The sequence below is a fragment of the Rhinatrema bivittatum genome, chromosome 4 (genome assembly GCF_901001135.1).
Source record: "Rhinatrema bivittatum chromosome 4, aRhiBiv1.1, whole genome shotgun sequence".
NCBI lineage: Eukaryota > Metazoa > Chordata > Amphibia > Gymnophiona > Rhinatrematidae > Rhinatrema > Rhinatrema bivittatum.
The window spans coordinates 42,899,810-42,921,278 of record NC_042618.1 but is presented as its reverse complement, the minus strand read 5'-3'; the positions used below and the strand labels follow the sequence as shown (position 1 = coordinate 42,921,278).

General features: G+C 50.2%; 1 protein-coding gene across 2 annotated transcripts in view; it reads right to left on the bottom strand.

The window, feature by feature from the left end:
- Nucleotides 1-21,469, bottom strand: part of TDRD9 (tudor domain containing 9) — a 292,409-nt gene that overhangs the window by 64,004 nt on the left and 206,936 nt on the right. For both annotated transcript variants that reach the window (XM_029598050.1, XM_029598051.1), the window contains one exon: nt 17,883-18,143. In XM_029598050.1, coding sequence (XP_029453910.1) covers nt 17,883-18,143 — 261 coding nt within the window. The remainder of the gene's footprint in view (nt 1-17,882; nt 18,144-21,469) is intronic.

Genomic DNA, 21,469 nt, shown 5'->3' with positions numbered 1-21,469 from the left:
GGAGCTGGCAGAGTGGCAGAAGGTAAATATTGAATAAGGTTGGAGAGAGTGATGATCCTTGTGGGACTCCTAAGTTGCAGGTGACTGGTTGAGATTCTTCCTTGTTGATCTTGACCTTATACTGTCTGTTCTGTAGGAACGATTTGAACCAGTTGAGGGCCTCATCTCTGATGCCAATTTCTGCCAGGCGATCTATTAATGTGTTGTGATTGACCGTGTCAAAAGCTGCTGTTAGATCTAGGAGGATGAGAAGACACGGTTGTCTGTTTTCAAGTTTAAGTAATATAGAGTCCGTTAATGAGATTAGGAGGGTTTCGGTGCTTCGAGATTGGCGGAAACCGAACTGCGATGGGGAAAGAATTTTGTGGTCGTTTAGGTATTCTGTTAGTTGTTTGTTTGCAACTCGTTCCAAGATTTTTGCGATGAATGGTAGATTAGCTATTGGGCGAAAATTGGCTGGGTTTTCAGGAGAAAGATTAGGTTTTTTTATGAGTGGTTTTATGATTGCCATTTTTAGTGGGTCAGGTACAATATCTTATCTTATCATATTTGGTGTAAAAATGCAATAAAACATTAATAAACTTTAGAAAAAACGGCAGCCTGCCGATTAACATGGTCATGACTACACTATCCAGCATACACAGCTTTGTGATTAAATAATGCATCTTCCACAACTTGCTTGACTAATACAGATTTAATAAACTCAGAGAAAACGGCAGCATACCGATTATTGTGCTGCAAAACATGTCCAGCTATGTTAGTAAATTCACATCGATAATTACTATGAAAATTATAAAGTTTTGAAAAAACCGGCAACCTGCAGATTCCCTAAGTCATAACTATGCTGTATGCCAAATTCAGCTATATAATTAAGTACTGACATGACTAGTTGTATGATTAAATACTTTCACCACTTTCAACAACTTAAGAGTATGCTGAAAAAATGTGGATCTGAAACATGTCAGCAGAAGTATGATGTCAAAAAAATTAGAAACACCGGTCTGTAAAGCATGCAAGTACAGGAAAAAACATCAGCTTAAGAAGAACCACGGGTGGAATGCCAAACTAAAAATGTCTTTACTCAAGCGATTTCGCCAGTCTATGCAATACAAAACAGCAATTTCACCAGAAGTGAAACTTCCGTAGTTCAAATCTGCTGCGGTCACTTTCAGAGCAGATCAGAAACTCACTAAAACGCCGGCGCAGGCATACTATACTTAAAACAGGTAAAAACGCGCCAAATCGGGCTGTCAGTCAGAATAAAAGGGAGTGGCTCCGTGACAACGTATTAGATGTGAAGAACTCAAGTTCAGAGATGACCAAACAGAGCAGAGTGTAAACATTAAAGCGAATGGTGAAACGATCTGAAATTCTGAGTATGGGGCTAATTGTGCAAATGGTTTTAAAACAAGTGATAATGAAGTGAGTGAAGAGATAAGCTCTACTGAATGCTGATCGTAGAAAAATGAGGTGAATCAAAACACAAACCTGTCAGTGAACATTACATAAACTGTTAAACAACTAGTGAAACAATCTAAAATATCAGAGATGGAAAAGCCTATTGGAGTTAAGGGGGTGAACCTAAGTATGTATGAGTGACTAAAGGGAAAAAAATATTTTATTTATTTATTTTAAGAAAAGAATGATAAAGGTAAACAAATAGAATATAAATGACCAGTAAAAGGGATATTGTGGAATGGAAATAGCAGAAAGAAAATAATGTATAGTGATAATACTTAATAAGCCAAAAATGAAAAAAACATAAAAATCAATTAAACAATTAAACAGTCTTAGTTCTTTGATTTTTATGTTTTTTTTTCATTTTTGGCTTAAGTATTATCACTATACATTATTTTCTTTCTGCTATTTCCATTCCACAATATCCCTTTTACTGGTCATTTATATTCTATTTGTTTACCTTTATCATTCTTCATTGAGATTGCAACTGGTGAGCAAGGAACACAAGAGTCAGTGCTAGTTGTCGAGGTAGGAAAGCCTTTGCCTGTAAGGTGCCCAAGTCTGCCCCAATGAATGATAAGGTTTGAGATGGGACTATATAGGATTTTTCATAATTGACAAGAAATCCTAGCGAAATTAGAGTGTGTAAGGTTAGATTGAGGGATGACAGAGCAGCTTGCTGAGTGGGAGCCCTGATTAACCAATCATCCAGGTAGGGGTAGACGTGAACACCTTGTGTTCTGAGGAAGGCTGCGACAATTACGAGGCATTTGTTAAAGACACGTGGCGCAGATGCTAGGCCGAACATGAGCACTCGATATTGATAGTGCTTGGGGCCTACTAGAAACTTTAGGAACTTGCAATGAGCTGGAGTTATCACAATGTGGGTGTATGCGTCCTGGAGGTCCAGAGAGCAGAGCCAGTCTTCTCTTTGTAGAAGAGGTAGAAGCGATCCCAAGGTGACCATCTTGAACTTTTCTCGTTGAAGGTACTTGCTGAGGGCCTGTAAGTCTGGAATAGGTCGGACACCTCCCGATTTTTTGGGGATTAAGAAGTACCGGGAATAGAACCCTAGGCCTTGCTGAGAGCATGGACGGGTTCTTTCGCTCTTGACTGGAGAAGGAGGGAAACCTCTTGATCCAGAAGAACGGAGTGTTCTGATGTTCTCCACGTCTGTAGAGGTGGGGAGTCCAGTGGCAGGGCGAGAAAGTTCAGATGGTAACCCTGAGCAATAATTGCTAATACTCATTGGTCGGATGTGATTGAATGCCACAATCGACCTCCTACTGGTATGTGCGACAGAGGAATCTGGCTGCTGCTCTCTACATGGAAGTCAAAAACCTGAAGCAGGTCCTGGTTGAGGAGCTGCTTGTTTTTGTTTTCGGGCTTGACGAGATTGTGGTTTTTGATAAGGTCTCCTGGCACGGGATCTGGATGGTGGTGGGTAAGACTTCTTCGGGCAGAAGAATGACATCTTAGAGTCCTTTCTGTAAGGCTGTTTTGAGGAGAAGTCAGAAGGCATCAAAGAGAGCTGTCTTAGGGTCTCATGATGGTCTTAATTTTGCCACTGTCCATTGAATCTGCTCGCCAAACAGATTATCTCCGACACAAGGGCAGGTCGGATAACCGGTCTTGTACTTCTGGGCGAAGGTCAGAAGACTTGAGCCAGGCCCACCGCCTCGCCAAAATGGCAGCTGCAGACACTCTGGTAGAAGCGTCAAAAATGTCATAAGATGTTCTAATCTCATTCTTGCCTGCCTCAAAACCCTCGTTGACTAGGATTTGTAATTGTTCTTGAAATTGCTGAGGCAGGGAGTCTGAAGTCCTGTATCTGCTTAAAAATGACCCTGTTATATTGGGTCATATAAAGCTGGTAGGATGCAATTCGGGAGATGAGCATGGCCCCTTGAAATACTCGGTGACCAATGTTATCTAGGAACCTCTGCTCCTTTCCAGGAGGAACTGATGAGTGAGGTTTTAACCTCTTCGCTCTTTTTTGAGCAGACTCTACAACGACCGAGTGGTGATCAAGCTGAGATTTTTGAAAACCTGGGGCTGATTGTACCAAATAGGTAGTTTCAGCTTTTCTATGTACTGGAGCAATTGATCCAGGATGTTCCCAGTTCTTCCTTAAGAAGATCAAGAAGGACCTGATGGATGGGAATAGAGGTGATTAGCTTGGGGGCATCCAGGAATTGGAGCAATTCCATCATCTGGTGCCTATCATCCTGTTCAGTCTGCAATTGGAAGGGAACCAATTCAGACATTTCCTTCACAAAATTTATAAAGGAGAGGTCCTCTGGAGGAGAACGCTTCCTACACTCAGTGGGTGAAGGTAAATCATCGGTGTCTGTTGAAGTGTCATCACCCCAGGTGTCGTAAGGATCAGCACCTGCTCCTCTAGGAACTAGAGGGGGACAGGGTGGTTGAAGACCTGAAGGCCCCGGTCTAGGCTACGAAGGAATCTGAGGAATTATCGGAGGCACCGATGATGGCATCGAAGGCATCAATGGATGAGTCTGTGGCGCCGGACATATCGGCACCGATGGATGGGTCAGCGGCGAGGGACATATCAGCATCGATGGCTGAGGCAGAACGCCCGATGGAGGTATGCAAAACTGTGTTTCTCCTCCCGATGATGCAGTCAGTGGGGAGGGCATTGGAGCCATAGGAACCATCGGAAGAAAAGCAGACATAAGCACTTCCATCCTGGAAAGCAGCGGTGCTAGCGCTGCCGGAAATCGGGTCAATGATCGGTTCCACAAACTGTGCCGGTGTCGGAGGAACCTGAAGACGTTGCATCACCTTGTCGATGGCCTCCTGAACCATCCGGTCCAGTTCTTCTCCGAGACCTGGAGCAAGTAGCCTCGGCTCCGGTACAGAAGAAGGAGGCAGAGGCATAGCCGGAGGGACCACCATTAAAGGCGGAGTCGCGGCTCCTGATCCCCGATTGGGTGAGGATTGCCTGGGTGACTTAGTCGCAGGAATGGTCAATGCCTTTCCTGGACAGGGTCTCTGACAGCGGCTCGGACAATGATTCCGCTCCCTCGATGCTCCGAGTCTTACGGTGTCGAAGGTGATGTTTCTCCCTGCGATCCCCTCGATCCTGAGGGGGAGTGGAAGATGTCGATGGCCGAGAAGTCGATGGCGGTCGGTCACTGGTCGATGCTGGCGTGAAGTTGACGGTGCCGGTTCAGATGATGTCGATGCAATGGACGGAGTCGGGGTTTGAGCACGGAAGAGAAGTTCCATCTTCTCCATTCTGGCACATTTGGTGCAGGTCAAGACATCGTGCTCTCACCCTAGGCACATTACACAGACTTTATGGGGGGTCTGTGATAGACATGGTGCGGGTACAGTCCAGGCACAGACGAAACCCCGACGCCATGGAAAAATCGAGCTGCGGTACAGTTCGACAGCCAGTAGGCCGCAAGGGCCAAACTCGACTGTAATAGACGGAAAAATGGGTAAAACTTACCTGGAGGTACCGTGAACTGAGAAAAGTTTAGAGGCGGGACCTGTGGGGGCAAATAAACTTTTAGTAATTCCGTGAGAAAAATTCCTGTCAGGATTCTCTTCAGAGCTCCTTTTACCGCGAAGCTATGCTGCGTGGAAAAAAGTAGATTGGAAAAGGGGTACCCTGCTGGCTGCAGAGTTAGTGCCATGCTGGGCATGCCCCAGTAGGGGCCAGTCAAAGTTCTGGAAAATTTGACAGAAGTTTTCCATGATTGGGCTCCATCCCTGATGGCACCCATATGTGAGGACTACCATCCTACTTGTCCTGTGAGAAAAGAGAATATATTTATTATAGCCGCCCCACATTTTCTCCTCTTCTTTCAAGTTGACGACTCAGTTGCTCCTCCAACTTTCATGCTTTCCATTCGTCAGTGTATTTCAGGATTATGTAATATTTTATAGGTTGCATGCTGCTTAAAAGGTGGTTTATAATGGAGAAACTACTTACCTGATAATTTCGTTTTCCTTAGTGTAGACAGATGGACTCAGGACCAATGGGTATAGTGTACTCGTGCTAGCAGTTTGAGACGGATCAGATTTCAATCTGACGTCAGCACCTAGTACATATACCCCTGCAGGAAGTGCAGATTCTCAGTATTCTTCCTTGCAAAGCATTATGGATATATGTGTGACTGACCGATTGATTAACTTAATGTGTTTACTCTGATTAGATTGAATTGGTTGACAGACTATAGCTGGAGACCACCAGTGTCCTCAACCGGAAAGCGTCGACACCCGGCAGGGTGGATGCCCTATGTTAAGTAAAACATGGCTTACCTTGATTCGATGAACGACCATGTATAACGGCAGCCGAGGGTGGGCTGCTGAGTCCATCTGTCTACACTAAGGAAAACGAAATTATCAGTATGTAATTTCTCCATTTCCTAGCGTGTAGCAGATGGACTCAGGACCAATGGGATGTATAAAAGCTACTCCCAAACTGGGTGGGAGGCTGCCCGTGGTCCAGTAAGGATTGCTCTTGCAAATGCTGTGTCCTCCCGAGCCTGAACATCCAGACGGTAGAATCTGGAGAAGGTATGGATGGAGGACCACGTTGCAGCCCTGCAGATCTCGGCAGGTGACAGCATTCTGGTTTCTGCCCAGGAAACCGCCTGGGCTCTGGTGGAATGGGCCTTGACCTGTAGAGGTGGTGGTTTTCCCCCGCTTCTATGTAGGCCGCCTTGATGACTGTCTTTGATCCAACGAGCAATGGTTGCCCGTGAGGCCGCTTCCCCTTGCTTCTTCCCGCTGTGCAGGATGAACAGGTGGTCCGTCTTTCGTACCGGTTCTGACATTTCCAGGTATCTGGATAGTAGTCTGCCGATGTCGAGATGGCGTAGAGACCGGCCTTCTTCCGACTTCTTCAAACCTTCCATCGTTGGTAATGAAATGGTTTGGTTGAGGTGGAAGTGCGCGTAGATGGATGGTCCCCGGGGTGATTCTGAGAAATGGATCACGGCAGGACAGTGCTTGTAGGCTCTGAAATGCGGCGGGCTGAGCATACGGCCAGCAAGAACAATCATCTTTAGGGTTAGTAGACGGAGAGACAGGCCTCTGAGGGGTCTGAAGGCGGGACCCGCTAGGAATTCCAGGACTAGGGTTGAGGTTCCACAGGGGCACTGGCCACTTAGTGGTGGGCGAGAATGTGTTGTTGACCCCTTTCAGGAATCTTGATATGTCTGGGTGCGCGGCTATGCTGTCGCCCTTGTTCCTGGGGCCGTAGCATGACAGCGCTGCCACCTGTAACTTGATTGAGTTGAGGGACAGGCCCTTCTGGAGTCCATTCTGTAAGAATTCCAAAATTATGGGGACTTTAGAGGAGTGTGGTTCGTTGTTGTGATCTTCGCACCAGGCCTCAAATACTCTCCAGATCCTTATATATGTTAGCGATGTGGAGAACTTGCATGCTCAGAGGAGGGTATCTATTACTGCCCCCGAGTATCCCCTCTTCCTCAGTCGGGCCCTCTCAATGGCCAGACTGTAAGAGAGAATTGAGCTGGATCCTCATGAAGGATGGGACCTTGTTGTAGTAAGTCCCTGAGTGGGGGCAGGGGTAGGGGGTCCCCTGCCAGTAGTCTTCTCATGACTGCGTACCAGGGTTTTCTTGGCCAGACCGGGGCCACCAGAAGAACTAGACCTCTGTGTCGCTGAGCCTTGTGAATGATTTGCGCCCAGCAGGGGCCATGGGGGAAAAGGCATATATATAGGAGGGTCCCCGGTGGCCAGTGTCTATACCAGGGCGTCCGATCCCTTGTGATTGCGGATCTCGCCTGCAACTGAAGTATCTGGGTACTTGGGCGTTGGATCTGTTTGCCAGAAGATCCATGTCTGGGGTCCCCCCACGGATCCACTATCATCTTGAAGGCTGTGGTTGACAGCTTCCATTCTCCCGGGTTTAGGCTTTCCCTGAGGAAGTCTGCCGTGGTGTTATCCTTCCCGGCGATGTGGACGGCGGAGATGTCCTGGAGATTTGCTTCCGCCCAGGTCATCAGGGGGGCTCTCTCTAAGGAAACCTGTTGGCGTCTGGTTCCGCCCTGCCTCTTGATGTAGGCCACCGTGGTGGTGTTGTCCGACATCACTCTGACCGCTTTGTTTCAAAGTCTGTGGGCAAACCGCAGGCAGGCTAGCTGGACAGCCCGTGCCTCTAATCGGTTGATGTTCCACCCCGACTCGACTTCGTTGCACCGCCCTTGGGCGGTTAGCTCTTCGCAGTGTGCTCCCCATACGTGTAGGCTGGCATCGGTGGTGAGCAGGGTCCAGGTCAGAGAGGATATTCTTGATCCCCGGCTCATGTGGTTGGACTGCAGCCACCATCTTAGCTGGGTCCAAACTCTGGTCGGTAGAGGTAGATGCACGGTGTAGTTCTGGGATCGTGGACTCCACCGTGATAGGAGTGAGCACTGCAAGGGTCTCATGTGGGCTTGCGCCCATGGTACCACTTCCAGTGAGGATGCCATTAGACCGAGGACTTGTAGGTAATCCCATGCTGTGGGCCGGGTGGCGCTCAGCAGGGTCTGGAGTCGGTCCCGCAGCTTTGATCTCCTTGTGGGGGTCAGCCTGACCTTGTCCTCCTTGGTGTCGAATCGGACTCCTAGGTATTCCAGCGACTGCGATGGCTGTAAGGAGCTCTTGTTTGCATTGACTACCCATCCTAGGCTTTCCAGTAGAGTTATGACTCTGTTGGTTGCTCGGTGGCTCTCCTCCGGTGATTTTGCTCTGATCAGTCAGTCGTCCAGGTAAGGATGAACAAGGATTCCCTCCTTCCTGAGTGTCGCCGCTACCACTACTATTACCTTGGTGAAGGTCCGCAGTGCAGTGGCTAACCCGAAGGGTTGTGCCCTGAATTAATAGTGGTGATTCAGGATCTTGAAGCGTAGGTAGCGCTGGTGTTCCTGATGGATTGGGATGTGCAAGTAGGCTTCCGACAGGTCCAGGGATGTGAGATATTCTCCTGGCTGTATTGCACATATGACTGACCGCAGGGTTTCCATTCGAAATCTTGAGACCCTTAGGTGTCGGTTGACCGACTTGAGGTCCAGGATGCGCCTGAACATACCCTCTTTCTTGGGTATGATGAAGTAAATGGAGTAATGCCCGGAATTTATTTCCTATGCTGTTACTGGGGTTATGGCCTCTAGGGTCAGGAGTCTGGTCAGAGTAGCTTCCACTGCCGCCCTCTTGAGGGGGTTGTGGCAGGGAGATTCCACGAACTTGTCCGGAGGGGTTTGAAGGAAGTCCAGGTAGTATCCTTCTCTGATGATGGCTAGGACCCACTTGTCCGAAGTTATCTCGACCCATCTGCGGTAGAATAGGGTTTGTCTGCCCCCTATGGCTTCTTCCCTTGGATGGGTCGGCTGAATCTCATTGTGGGGTGTGGCTGGGGCCTGGACCCGAGCTGGTTCCCCTCCTGCTGTTTGTTCCGAAAGGACTGGTTCCTGCCCGTAGGGTGGGGCGCTTGGTAGTTGTTCCTGTAAGGGTTGAAGCGTTGTGAGCTTCTGCCTCTGGATGGCCTGGGAAAGGAACGCTGGTTTCTCTTCGTCTTGTCTTCTGGTAGACGAGGTACTGGAGAGTCGCCCCATCTGTTAGCCAGCTTCTCTAGTTCGCTGCCGAACAGGTGGGATCCCCTGAAGGGCATTCTTGTGAGGCGTGTCTTGGAGGAGGCGTCAGCCGACCAATTTCGCAGCCAGAGTTGTCTCCTGGCTGCCACTGTGGATGACACTCCTCTGGCTGCTGTGCGTACTAGGTCAGAGGCAGCGTCAGTGAGGAAGGAAAGTGCCGGTTCCATGTCTTCCCCCGGGGTGTTGTTCCTGGCTTGGGATAAACAGGAACGTGTCACCACGGTACAGCAGGTCGCAATTGGTAGGGACATGGCTGCCACCTCAAAGGCCTGTTTCAGTATGGCTTCCAGGCATCGGTCATGTGCATCCTTGAGGGCTGCTCCTCCCTCCACTGGTATGGTGGTGCGCTTAGCGACCGCGCAAACTATGGCGTCCACCTTGGGGCACGCCCGAAGCTCCTTGGTTGCTAGGTCCAGGGGGTACATGGCCGATAAGGCTCGACCCCCTTTGAATGAGGATTCCGGCGCATTCCACTCCAGGTCAATTAGCTGTTGTGCCGCCTGTAAGAGGGGAAAATGGTGGGACATCTGTCGAAGGCCCTCCAGCAGGGGGTTCATTCTAGGTTCCCCCGGGGTGCCTTGGCCCGGGATAGCGAGTTCAGACAGGCATTGAGATACCAGGTCCGGAAGCTCATCCTTTGAGAAGAATCGTCTCATGGTTCGATGCGGCTCCGTCCCCGAGGGGAGTTCTCCCTCCTCGAGGGGCTCAACTTCTTCCTCGGAGAAATCAGTGTCCCCGTAGGTGGGGCTTCTGGATGGTGGGAGCCTATGCCTAGGCCTCGAGGGTCCTGGGGCATGAGGGTCTTCCGGTGCATATGGATGGCCGGCCTGGGGTTCAGTCTGCATCTTGACAAAGGCGTGAATCCCTTTAAATAACTCCACCCAGGAGATCGATGCCGGGTCTAAGTTGAGGGGCGCCGGTTCCCTGGGGGTCCCCGTCTGTGGGCCAGCTAGGTCCGGGGTGCCCCCTGAGGAGCTAGCACTGGGACCCGGGTGGGACTGGCCTGGGTCTCCCAGGGCCTCTTCAGTGTGAGGAGACCCTGTGCAGTTCTGATGTGGCATGCAGGGCAGAGGCCTTGGGATTTTATGCCTATTTCTGGAGGTGCTGCTTCTGTGGACGCTTAAGCTCTTATGCGCTCCATTGTGTCTGGTATATGCGCGCCGGTTTTGCTCCGAGCCATAGGTATGCGCCTTGTACTGTGCACGAAGCTTATGCGCGGAAGTTTTAATGTGCGCCTAAGAATGTGCGCCCAAATTTTGTGCGCCTATAATACGCGCCCAAAAATTGGCGCCTATAATACGCGCCCAATTATTGGGCGCCTAGCTTAAAATATGCGCCCAGCTAATTTCGGGCGCCTATAATATGCGCTTAGCTTAATTTGTGCGCTCGATCGGGCGGTGAAGAAGGCCAAGATGGCGACAGCGAGCGTGCGGGCAATATGGCGACCTCCTTGGAGGGTCTCCACATGGGCAGACCCTGCTCCTCCTCGATCTTCGGAGACCGGTTAAATAGAAGATGTACGCCTTACCTTGTCTTCGGCGCTTCCCGGTTTCGCCCGGGCGGTCCTCCAGCTGCGAGGGGAGAGGGTAAATACCTTCAACCGCCGCGCTCGAGGGGATGCACCCGCTGCCTCTCAGCCGCGCCCGAACTCCTCTCGCTCGGGGGCTAAGTCCTCGCCGCGATTCGGCTCCGGACCGAGGCTGCCTCTATGCCGCGTCCGAACCCTTCTCGCTCGGGGGGGCTAGGTCCCTGCCGCGATTCGGCCACCGGGACCGAGGCTCTTACCTCCAAGGGACCACGGAAATCACATCGGGAAACTCAACTGGGGGAGGGACCCGAGGGTATCACCGCAGGAGTGCAGGGCTCGTCTTCAGGTAGGGTTTTGTTCTTTAAATTTGTTCTAACGCTCGGCGAGCGTGACGATAGCTCCTAACTGCTTTGGAGACGGAAAAATACTGAGAATCTGCACTTCCTGCAGGGGTATATGTACTAGGTGCTGACGTCAGATTGAAATCTGATCAGTCTCCAACTGCTAGCATGAGTACACTATACCCATTGGTCCTGAGTCCATCTGCTACACGCTAGGAAAAAGCTTTTTGCCTCCCCTTATTGATTTATATGGGATTCATAATAGCTGAACTGACCAAGGAGAACAGCATTCTAAAACTTTAAAACAAAAAAAATCAGAACAAAAGCTGAGATTTTATGATCTTGATTTAACTGTCAAATATTTTATAAACAAACAAAAAGGATGTATGATCTCACTGCTGCTTTAGAGTAGGAGCCACTCACATTACACACATTTTCAATAGGATGCAGGCATCAGACACTGTGCTTCCTAATTCCCTAGGCCACTGCCAGAACAGTTGCCTAAGCCCCATGAAGCAACCAGCAGTGATTTCCCCAACCTTTTAAATATATATTTTTTCAGCTGCTTTTCAGCCTTACTCAAGGGTAGTCACACCTATACTAAAAGTCGGCCATTGGCAACTCCCCCATATGTTATTGGAGTTAATATGCATTATTTGCACGTGTGTTAGTGCTAGTTCCCCAGTGGGAATGCTAATGTGCATGCAAATGAAAGTGTACTCAAGATTATTCTTATGCCCTCATTAGTTACCAGGTAGGAGCAGGGCAGTTTCTCTCTCGCTTTCTCAATTTTGTTTTAAACTTTGGCGCACGCTAAGAAAGAATGAAGTGGACTGCAATGAAAATATAGAGATTACTTACCTGATAATCTCCTTTTCCTTAGTGTATGCAGATGGACTCAAAACAAATGGGTATAGTGCGCTCGTGCTAGCAGTTGGAGACTGATCTGACGTCAGCACAGGTACATATACCCCCACAGGAAGTGTAGCAATTCAGTAATCTTCCTTGCAAAGCTTTATGGATATATGTGTGACTGACCGATCGATTAAATGAACAGGATTACCTGACCAATTGATGGTAGCTGGAGACCGCCAGTGTACTCAGCCGGAAGGCGTCGACACCCGGCCAGGTGGATGCCCTATATAAGAAAACATGGCTTACTGTGAGTCGGCGAATCCCCATGTATACCGGCAGCCGGACGGGATGCTGAGTCCATCTGCATACACTAAGGAAAAGGAGATTATCAGTAAGTATCTCTACATTTCCTAGTGTTGTAGCAGATGGACTCAAAACAAATGGGATGTACAAAAGCTACTCCCGGACTGGGCGGGAGGCTGCCCGAGGACTGTGTAGGATTGCCCTCGCAAATGCTGTCCCCTCCCTGGCTTGGACGTCCAGACGGTAGAATCTGGAGAAGGTATGGAGGGAGGACCACGTCGCCGCTTTACATATCTCTGCAGGCGACAGCATCTTAGTTTCTGCCCAAGAGGCCAATTGCGCTCTGGTAGAATGAGCCTTGACCTGTAGAGGTGGTTTTCCTGCCTCTACGTAGGCTGCCTTGATAACTTCTTTAATCCAGCGGGCGATGGTTGGCCGTGAGGCCGCTTCCCCCTTGCTTCTTCCCGCTGTGCAGGACGAACAGGTGGTCCGTCTTTCGTACTGCTTCTGACATTTCCAGGTATCTGGACAGCAGTCTGCCGATGTCGAGATGGCGTAGCCTTCGACCTTCTTCCGACTTCTTCAAACCTTCCGTGGTAGGCAAGGATATGGTTTGGTTGAGGTGAAAGTGTGAGACCACTTTGGGTAAAAAGGAAGGAACCGAGCGAAGATGGATAGCCTTTGGAGTGATTCTGAGAAACGGATCACGGCAGGACAGTGCTTGTAGCTCCAAGATGCGGCGTGCTGAACACACAGCCAGCAAGAACACCATCTTCAAGGTTAACAAATGGAGAGACAGGCCTTGAAGGGGCCTGAAGGCGGATCCCGCTAGGAATTCCAACACTAGGTTGAGGTTCCACAGGGGCACTGGCCACTTCAGTGGCGGGCAAATGTGTTTGACTCCTTTCAGGAAACGAGAGACGTCTGGGTGTTTGGCAATGGTGTTGCCATCCCTCCTGGGACCGTAGCAAGACAGCGCTGCTACCTGAACCTTGATGGAGCTGAGGGACAGACCCTTCTGAAGTCCAGAATGATAGGAATCTTAGCGGCATGTGAACTGGTGCTGTGAGAGTCGCACCAGGCTTCAAAAACTCTCCAGATCCTGATATATGTCAGTGATGTGGAGAACTTGCGTGCTCGGAGAGGTGTATCTATTACCGGCTCAGAGTATCCTCTTTTCTTCAGTCTAGCCCTCTCAATGGCCAGACCGTAAGAGAGAATTGAGCTGGATCCTCGTGTAGGATGGGACCTTGCCGCAGCAGGTCCCTGTGTGGAGGCAGGGGTAGAGGATTCCCTGCCAGTAGTCTTCTCATGTCTGCGTACCAGAGTCTTCTTGGCCAATCCGGGGCCACTAGCAGAACTAGGCCTCTGTGCCGCCGAATCTTGTGTATAATGGCACCCAGCAGGGCCATGGGGGAAAGGCATATAGCAGGATCCCCTGAGGCCATGGCTGTACCAGGGCATCGATCCCCTGGGCTCGAGGATCCCGCCTGTGGCTGAAATATCTGAGTACTTGAGCGTTGGACCTGTCCGCTAGTAGGTCCATGCCCGGCGTCCCCCACTGATCCACAATTATCTGGAAAGCTGTGGGCGACAGCTGCCATTCCCCTGGATCTAGGCTTTCTCTGCTGAGGAAGTCTGCCGTGGTGTTGTCCTTCCCGGCGATGTGGACGGCTGAGATATCCTGGAGATTCGCTTCTGCCCAAGTCATCAGGGGGGCTTTTCTAGGGATACCTGTTGGCTTCTGGTTCCGCCCTGTCGGTTGATGTATGCCACCGTGGTGGCATTGTCTGACATCACTCTGACCGCTCTGTTGCGAAGTCTGTGGGCAAATCGCAGGCACGCTAGCCTGACTGCCCGTGCCTCTAGTCAGTTGATGTTCCACCTTGACTCTTCTCTGTTCCACCGCCCTTGGGCGGTGAGTTCCTCGCAGTGTGCTCCCCATCCGTTCAGGCTGGCATCTGTAGTGAGCAGGGTCCAGGTTGGGGAGGACATTCTCGACCCCCGGCTCATGTGGCCGGGCTGCAACCACCATCGTATCTGATTCCGCACTCTGGCTGGTAGAGGTAGGTGTACGGTGTAGTTCTGTGATCGTGGGCTCCACCGGGATAGGAGGGCGCGTTGCAATGGTCTCATATGAGCCCGCGCCCATGGCACCAGCTCCAGAGTGGATGCCATGAGGCCGAGGACCTGTAGGTAATCCCGAGCTGTGGGCCGGCTGGCGCTCAGCAGGGCCTGCAGATGATTCCGGAGTTTTGACTTCCTCTTGGAGGTCAGGCTGACCTCGTCTTCCTGGGTGTCGAATTGAACCCTTAGGTATTCCAGCGACCGGGACGGCTGTAGGGAACTCTTGTTTATGTTGACTACCCATCCGAGGCTTTCCAGAAGAGCTATAACTCTGTTGGTTGCCCGGTGGCTCTCCTTCGGTGACTTTGCCCTGATCAGCCAATCGTCCAGGTAAGGATGGACGAGAATTCCTTCCTTCCTGAATGCCACCGCCGCCACTACTACTATGACCTTGGTAAAGATCCGCGGCGCGGTGGCTAACCCGAAGGGTAAAGCTCGGAACTGGAAGTGCTGATTCAGGACTTTGAAGCGTAAATAGCGCTGGTGATCCCGATGGATTGGGATATGCAAATAGGCTTCTGACAGATCTAGGGAGGTGAGAAACTCCCCTGGCTGTACCTCATTCTTGACAGACCGTAGAGTTTCCATGTGGAAGCTGGGGACCCGTAGGTGTCGGTTGACTGACTTGAGGTCCAGGACAGGCCTGAAAGTGCCCTCCTTCTTGGGTACTATGAAATAAATGGAATAATGCCCAGAATTTATCTCCCCTGCAGGTACTGGGATTACGGCTTTTAGGGCCAGGAGCCTCTGTAAGGTCACTTCTAGTGCCACCTTCTTGAGAGGTGAACAAGGAGATTCCACAAACATGTCCGGCGGGAGCCGAAGAAATCCAGGTAATATCCTTCTCAGATGATGGCAAGGACCCACTGGTCCGAAGTAATCGCGACCCACCTGCGGTAGAAGAGGGTTAGCCTGCTCCCTATGGCTGCTACCCTCGGATGGGTCGGCTGATTGTCATTGTGGGTTGCGGCTGGGACCAGAACCCGAGCCGGTTCTCTTCTTGGTGTGCTTAGCCCGAAAGGGCTGGTTCCTGGCCTGAGAACGAGGTGCTTGATAGCGAGCCCTGTAAGGGTTGAAGAGCTGAGAGTTTCTACCTCTAGATGGCCTAGAAAAAGAACGCTGGCTCCTCCTTGACCTGTCTTCTGGTAGTCGGGGTAATGGAGAAGCACTCCATTTATTAGCCCAGTTCTCGAGATCGCTGCCGAACTAGGGAACCCTTAAAGGGCATTCTTGTGAGGCGTGTCTTGGAGGAAGCGTCGGCCGCCCAATTGCGTAGGCAAAGTTGCCTCCTGGCTGCCACTGAGGATGACACTCCCTTGGCTGCCGTATGGACGAGGTCGGAGGCTGCGTCAGTGAGGAATGCGAGAGCTGATTCCATGTCTTCTCCCGGGGTGTTGTTTCTCGCTTGTGATAAACAGGAACGCGTCACCACGGTGCAGCAGGTCGCGATTCGTAGGGACATGGCTACCACCTCAAAGGCTTGTTTCAGAATGGTGTCCATGCGCCGGTCATGTGTATTCCTTGAGGGCCGCTCCCCCCTCAACCGGAATGGTGGTGCGCTTCACAATTGCGTTAACTATGGCGTCTACCTTGGGGCACGCCAGCAGCTCCTTGGACGCCGGGTCCAGGGGTACATGCCTGACAGGGCCCGACCCCCTTTGAATGAGGCCTCCGGCGCATTCCATTCCAGATCGATTAGCCTCTGTGCTGCTTGTAGGAGGGGAAAATGGTGAGCCGTTTGGCACAGGCCCTCTAACAGGGGGTTCATTTTGGGGTCCCCTGGAGCGTCCTGGCCCGGAATGGCCAGTTCTGATAGGCATTGTGAGACCAGGCCTGGAAGATCCTCTTTCGGAAAGAAGCATCTCATGGTCCGATATGGTTCTATCTCCGAGGGAAGTTCTCCCTCCTCGGGGGGCTCCTCATTTTCCTCGAAGCAATCCGAATCCCCATAATTGGGGCTGTCGGGTGGCGAGTGGCCGTGCCTAGGTCTCGAGGGTCCAGGGGCCGGATCATCCGGAACAGAAAGACCCATTTGAGGAGCAGACTGCATCTGGACAAAGGCATGAATCCCCTTGAATAATTCTACCCAGGAAAGCGAAGCCGGATCTGGCCTTAAGGGCACCAGGTCTCTCGGGTTCCCTGGCTGCTCGCCACGGCCTGCTAAGTCCGGAGTGTTCCCCGAGGAACCACTGGGCTGGGACTGGTCCTGGCCTGGGGCTCCCATGGCCTCCTCACATTGGGCACATAGTGAGTCTGCTTCCTCGCTCTGTGTGGCTCTGAGGTTGCATGCCGAGCAGAGGCTTAGAGCTCTCATGCCTGATTCTGGAGGTGCCGGCTCTGCGGACGCATGGGCTCTCTTATGCTCCATTTCGTCTGTTATTTCCTCCCAGCCGGAGTATGCGCCTTGAAATAATGTGCGCTTAACAGCATGCGCTAGAATGGGCGTCTTACGAATGTGCGCCTATGAACTGGCGCCTTATAAACGTGCGCCTATCCTAGTAGCGTGCGCTTAGCCAACGTGTGCCTATCGCGGGTGCTTAGCCAACGTGTGTGCCTATCGCGGGCGCTAAACAACATGCGCCTATCTCAGCGTGCGTACAGCAACGTGCGTCTAGGTGGCAAAGGCGAGTAGGCAGGCAAAATGGCGACCTCCTTGGCGGGCTGCCTCGTAGGCAGGCCCAGTTAGTCCACACTTCCTTGGAGACCACAGTAAAGATGTACGCCTTACCTTGTCTTTGGTGCTTCCCGGCTGCGACCCAGGCGGTCTCCGGTTGCGGGGAGAGAGGGCAAGTACCTTCACCGCTGCGCTCGAGGAAGTGCACCCGCTGCCTCTAGGCCACGCCCGAACTCGTCTCGCTCGGGGGCCAAGCCGCGCCCGAGCCCTTCTCACTCGGGGGCTAGGTCCCTGCCGCGAACCGGCCACCGGACCAAGGCTCTTACCTCCGAGGGACCACGGAAGTCAGCTCGGGAAACTCAAATGGGGGAGTGACCGACTGGTATCACCGCAGGAGTGCGGGGCTCGTCTTCAGTAGGTTTCTTCTATGAATTTAGTCGTTAGAATTTGGAAACACGCTCAGCGAGCGTGAGGTAGCTCCAAACTGCTTTGGAGATGGAAATTACTGAATTGCTACACTTCCTGTGGGGGTATATGTACCGTGCTGACGTCAGATCAGTCTCCAACTGCTAGCACAAGCACACTATACCCATTTGTTTTGAGTCCATCTGCTACACGCTAGGAAATGCTCATTCTTCCACTGGGCATTAGTATCTGCCAGGACGAATGCAGCCCTCAACACAGGAGGTGCAGTTAAAAGGCAGCTGCTTTGCTGCGGGTGAGGATGTCAAGTAGCATCATCACTGCCAGCAGAGGGAAAACCAGCTTCCTCCTACAAATAAAAATTCAAGCTTTTTAATTGTATTTTTTTTTGAGGAGGGGGTAGGAGTGCCGTCTGTAACTGGATTGAAACAGCAAAGACTGTGGGGGCAAAAGTACCCCCAAACCTTTACACCAATGCAGGCAGCTTAAAAAAAAAAAGTTTCCCTTTAACTTGGGATTTAAGTATTCCAAGAGTTGGTCACGGTACATAATCTCTACTCGGCTGGGCATAAAACCAATTTCTTCTTTCAGGCAAGTACCTTGGACTCATAAGACTCCTCTGCCGGCTCAGCAAAGCCTTCTGCAATGAGCATGTCCCGTATGCTCCGATCTTCTTGATTCCCCGAGTGGCGATACACGTCCACATGCAGAACACTGTGAACCATCGAGTACACTTTGACAACAAGAGCACAGCCGTTGACTAGGGATGCGAAGTGCTGGCTGGCTGCAGAACTCCACTGTTCTCCACACACAAGGGACTTGGCTGAAGGTCGCATCTTACAGATCTTGAATTCCAAAGCCTAAAGTAAAACAACAATTTGCAAAGCTCTGAATAAAGTACTATGGCTGTCATGTCAGTCCCCTTAGACGTGGAGAAATAAAGGTCAAATGAACAAGCTGTAGGATGGCGATACATTTTTATTGGACTAACTTAATATGTTGCATTGACCCTGATTGAAGGAAGCATAGCGCTCAAAAGCAGGTCACAAAAGCACAAGGTTAAATACTCCGCTGCAATGCTTTATGTTTTACTCCTTCCTCTCAAACTCTCATCAGGGAACCATCAAGGACAACCATCTAGTACTTTCCACTTTCAGCCTCCCTGAACCAGAGAGACCCTCTGTGGCAAAGAGAAGAGTGGAGCTCGAGTCTCTTTCAAAGCTGCTCCTTCTTTAGCCACCAGATGTCCCTCTATGACAGCATATTATTTCACAATTAAAGGGAGGGGAATGAGCAACCAGGCTAAAATAGACTGGAATCTCATTAGACCAGTTTGAGGAGCAGCTTTTTGAGCTAAATGCAGAGTCGCTGGTTTGGAGAGAGAAGTTTACAAGAAAGGATTAATACTACCAAGTGCTATAGACCACGGATTCCCAACCTTTTAGGAAGCGAGGATCTTTTTTCAACCTCTAAAATATTTTGTAGACCGCACATGCATCTCTTATTTTTACATGCAGTTAAATGGCATACAGAAGACCACATATTTGTAATGTATAAAAATTAATATTAAATAAGGAATGGCTTCTGATATAAATTGTTCTCTCCCTGTTGTCCTCCCTTTCATGAGTGCTACTCCCCATCTCCATCATGGTCCGTTCCCAAGTGCCTTCCCTTCCTACCCCGTTTCCCCTCTACCTTTGGAACCTTCCAGAATGTTGTCCTTCCAGCTCTTTTCCTCCCTGCAATACCTTCTCTGGTTCTTATCCCTCCTGCCTTCCCCAAGTGCCTTTCCTGTTGCCCTGCTTGCCCCCACCCATATCCCCTTTATTAATGCCTTTCCTTCCTTCTACTCCCTCCTGTGTCCCCTTCCCTGGGCCTTCCCCTTAAAGCCCCTTTCTGAGTTCCTTCCCGTCTGTGCTCCCTTCCTCTATGACCTTCGCCTGAGTGCTTTGCCTCCTGTCCTCATCCTCTTGCAGCTCTTCCCTAGACCTACTTCCTTCACTCCGGGACCCTCCGCTGGACCACCAGAGACTTTCAGTGAATCTTCGGGGGGGGGGGGGGGGGGGGAGGGATTGAACAGGGAGAGCAGTCATGGGGTGGGGGAGGGATTTACTGGCAGCCAATGACCCAGGAGCAGGAGATCACTCCTGAGCCCCCCCGCTGGACACCACAGACTATCGGCGAGGGGGTTTTTTGGGTCGGGGGGGGGGGGGGGGCTATTCACAAATACCATAATGTGTGTACAAGTAGAGCCAGATTTTATTTTTTTTTTTTCTGGCATAAATTTCTCGACTTATACACGAGTATATACGATAGCTTGAAATAAGTCAACAAGACTAAGAATACAACATACCTCAGTAAAATCAATGCAAAACTAATTAGATAAGAACACAAAGATCTCAGCATAACCATAGGCGACAGCAGCATTTGAGGCGCTCATATAAATACAAACATCTCAGTAAAATAGGTTGCAGCAGCTTCTTGCTATTTATAGCGCTTCTTCCCACCCCCCTCCCTCTTTCCAAATGCTTTCACTCTTAACCGTTCCTTTCTGGCCGCCTCCTCCCTGTGACCTCGTTCTCTGCTCCTTTCCCCAGTGCTGATCCCACACTACGGCCCCCTTCCCTTCTTGCCCCCTAACCTCCATTATGGCCATACAACTCCCTCAGTGCAGTGGGTTTATTTCTCTGTTATTTCTATGTTTGTCGCCCTTGCCAGCTTTCTAATAAAGGCCCTGCCCATTGGCAGGATTCAATATGCAAACCTCAGGTGACCTATCAATGTTTTTAACTATTTCAACGTTACCTTTTTTTGCTTTCACAATTTTCCCTTATTAAAATGGTCAAATGTTTCAATTTTATTTCTGGGAAACCTCAACTTCATGGCTCTTGAGTTGATTTCAATACCTAGAAACATGATGGTTTCATTTGGGTCTTCGGTTTTATGTGCCAAAGGAACCCCCAAATCGCTGCCTTGTTTTTTGAATGTTCTCAGGACCTCCCCAGTGCATCAGAATTATTCAGTCCTACAAACAGAAAATCGTCCAAGTAGTGAACTTTGTTAACACAAAAAACCCTCTCTGTGGCCCCACTGAAGGAAAAGTGCTGAACCTCTCGAAATAGGGAGCAAGAAATAGCGCGGTCCATGCTTTTTGAAACAGAATTTTTCTTCAAAATTTAAAACCTAGTAGTTAAAACTGTCTGGGTGAACTAGTGACGGCCGGAACAGATTTTATGTCTGCTTTTGCCAGCCAAGACTCTTGCTCAACCGATGAATATTCCACTGAGCACAACTCTGGATGGAGGAAATCATTCACCGAGCCTCCCTCGCAGGGTAAGACAACTGATGAATTAAATGGAATTCTCCCAGTTCTCTCTTTGGAAGAACCACCAATGGTGAAATGTGCAGGATCTCAAGGGGGCTCTCAGAAGGGACCCGCTATCCTCCCTAGTTACCTTTCTTTCTTTGGTTTTTTGTTTTTTTTTTTAAACTATTTTTGGGTGCTCCTTGGGGTATTTTAGGTTATTGGTAGAATATTTATTTTGTATGCCTGTATAAGGAATACTAAAACCAAAAGTGAAACCATTCAAAAGAAGTTATGCATCCGGGTCCTTATACAAACCCCCCCCCCCCCCCCCCCCCCCCCCCCCCAAGTACCTCTCGAAGCCTATCCAGCCTAATTGGAGTGGGAGCCCTTTCCCAGACCTGTGATTTCAGACCCGTCAGCTCTGCAGTGTTCCTGGCCTCCCACCCTTTCTCTCTCGTCACCTCTAAGCTGTGGGTGATTATCCCCTCTCACAGTATGCCTGAATTTTCAGTTGCCCCAGTACCTGCACTCTCTGTGGAGCCTACCCCCTTGTTGCATGCTGCCTAATCCTTCCTTGTGTTGAACCCCCCAAAAATTGATTTCTCCTTTCTGTGAAGCTGTACTGTGTCATGTTGCCCTTTCTTCACCAATCGGACCCCTGTTTGGTACAGGTCTAAGTCATTGTAGCTAACCATAAGTCAACATCTTTCTTATCCCAGTCCAGATTTTTTCTCTGCCATATTATGCCTAAAGCGCTCATCATAATTTAGCCAAGCTGCAACCCCCATGTGTCTTATATGCTTCACATATCACATCCAAGTACTTAAATAACGAACACTTTTTGCATCCCCAATGATGCTGGCTAGTATTCTAAATACC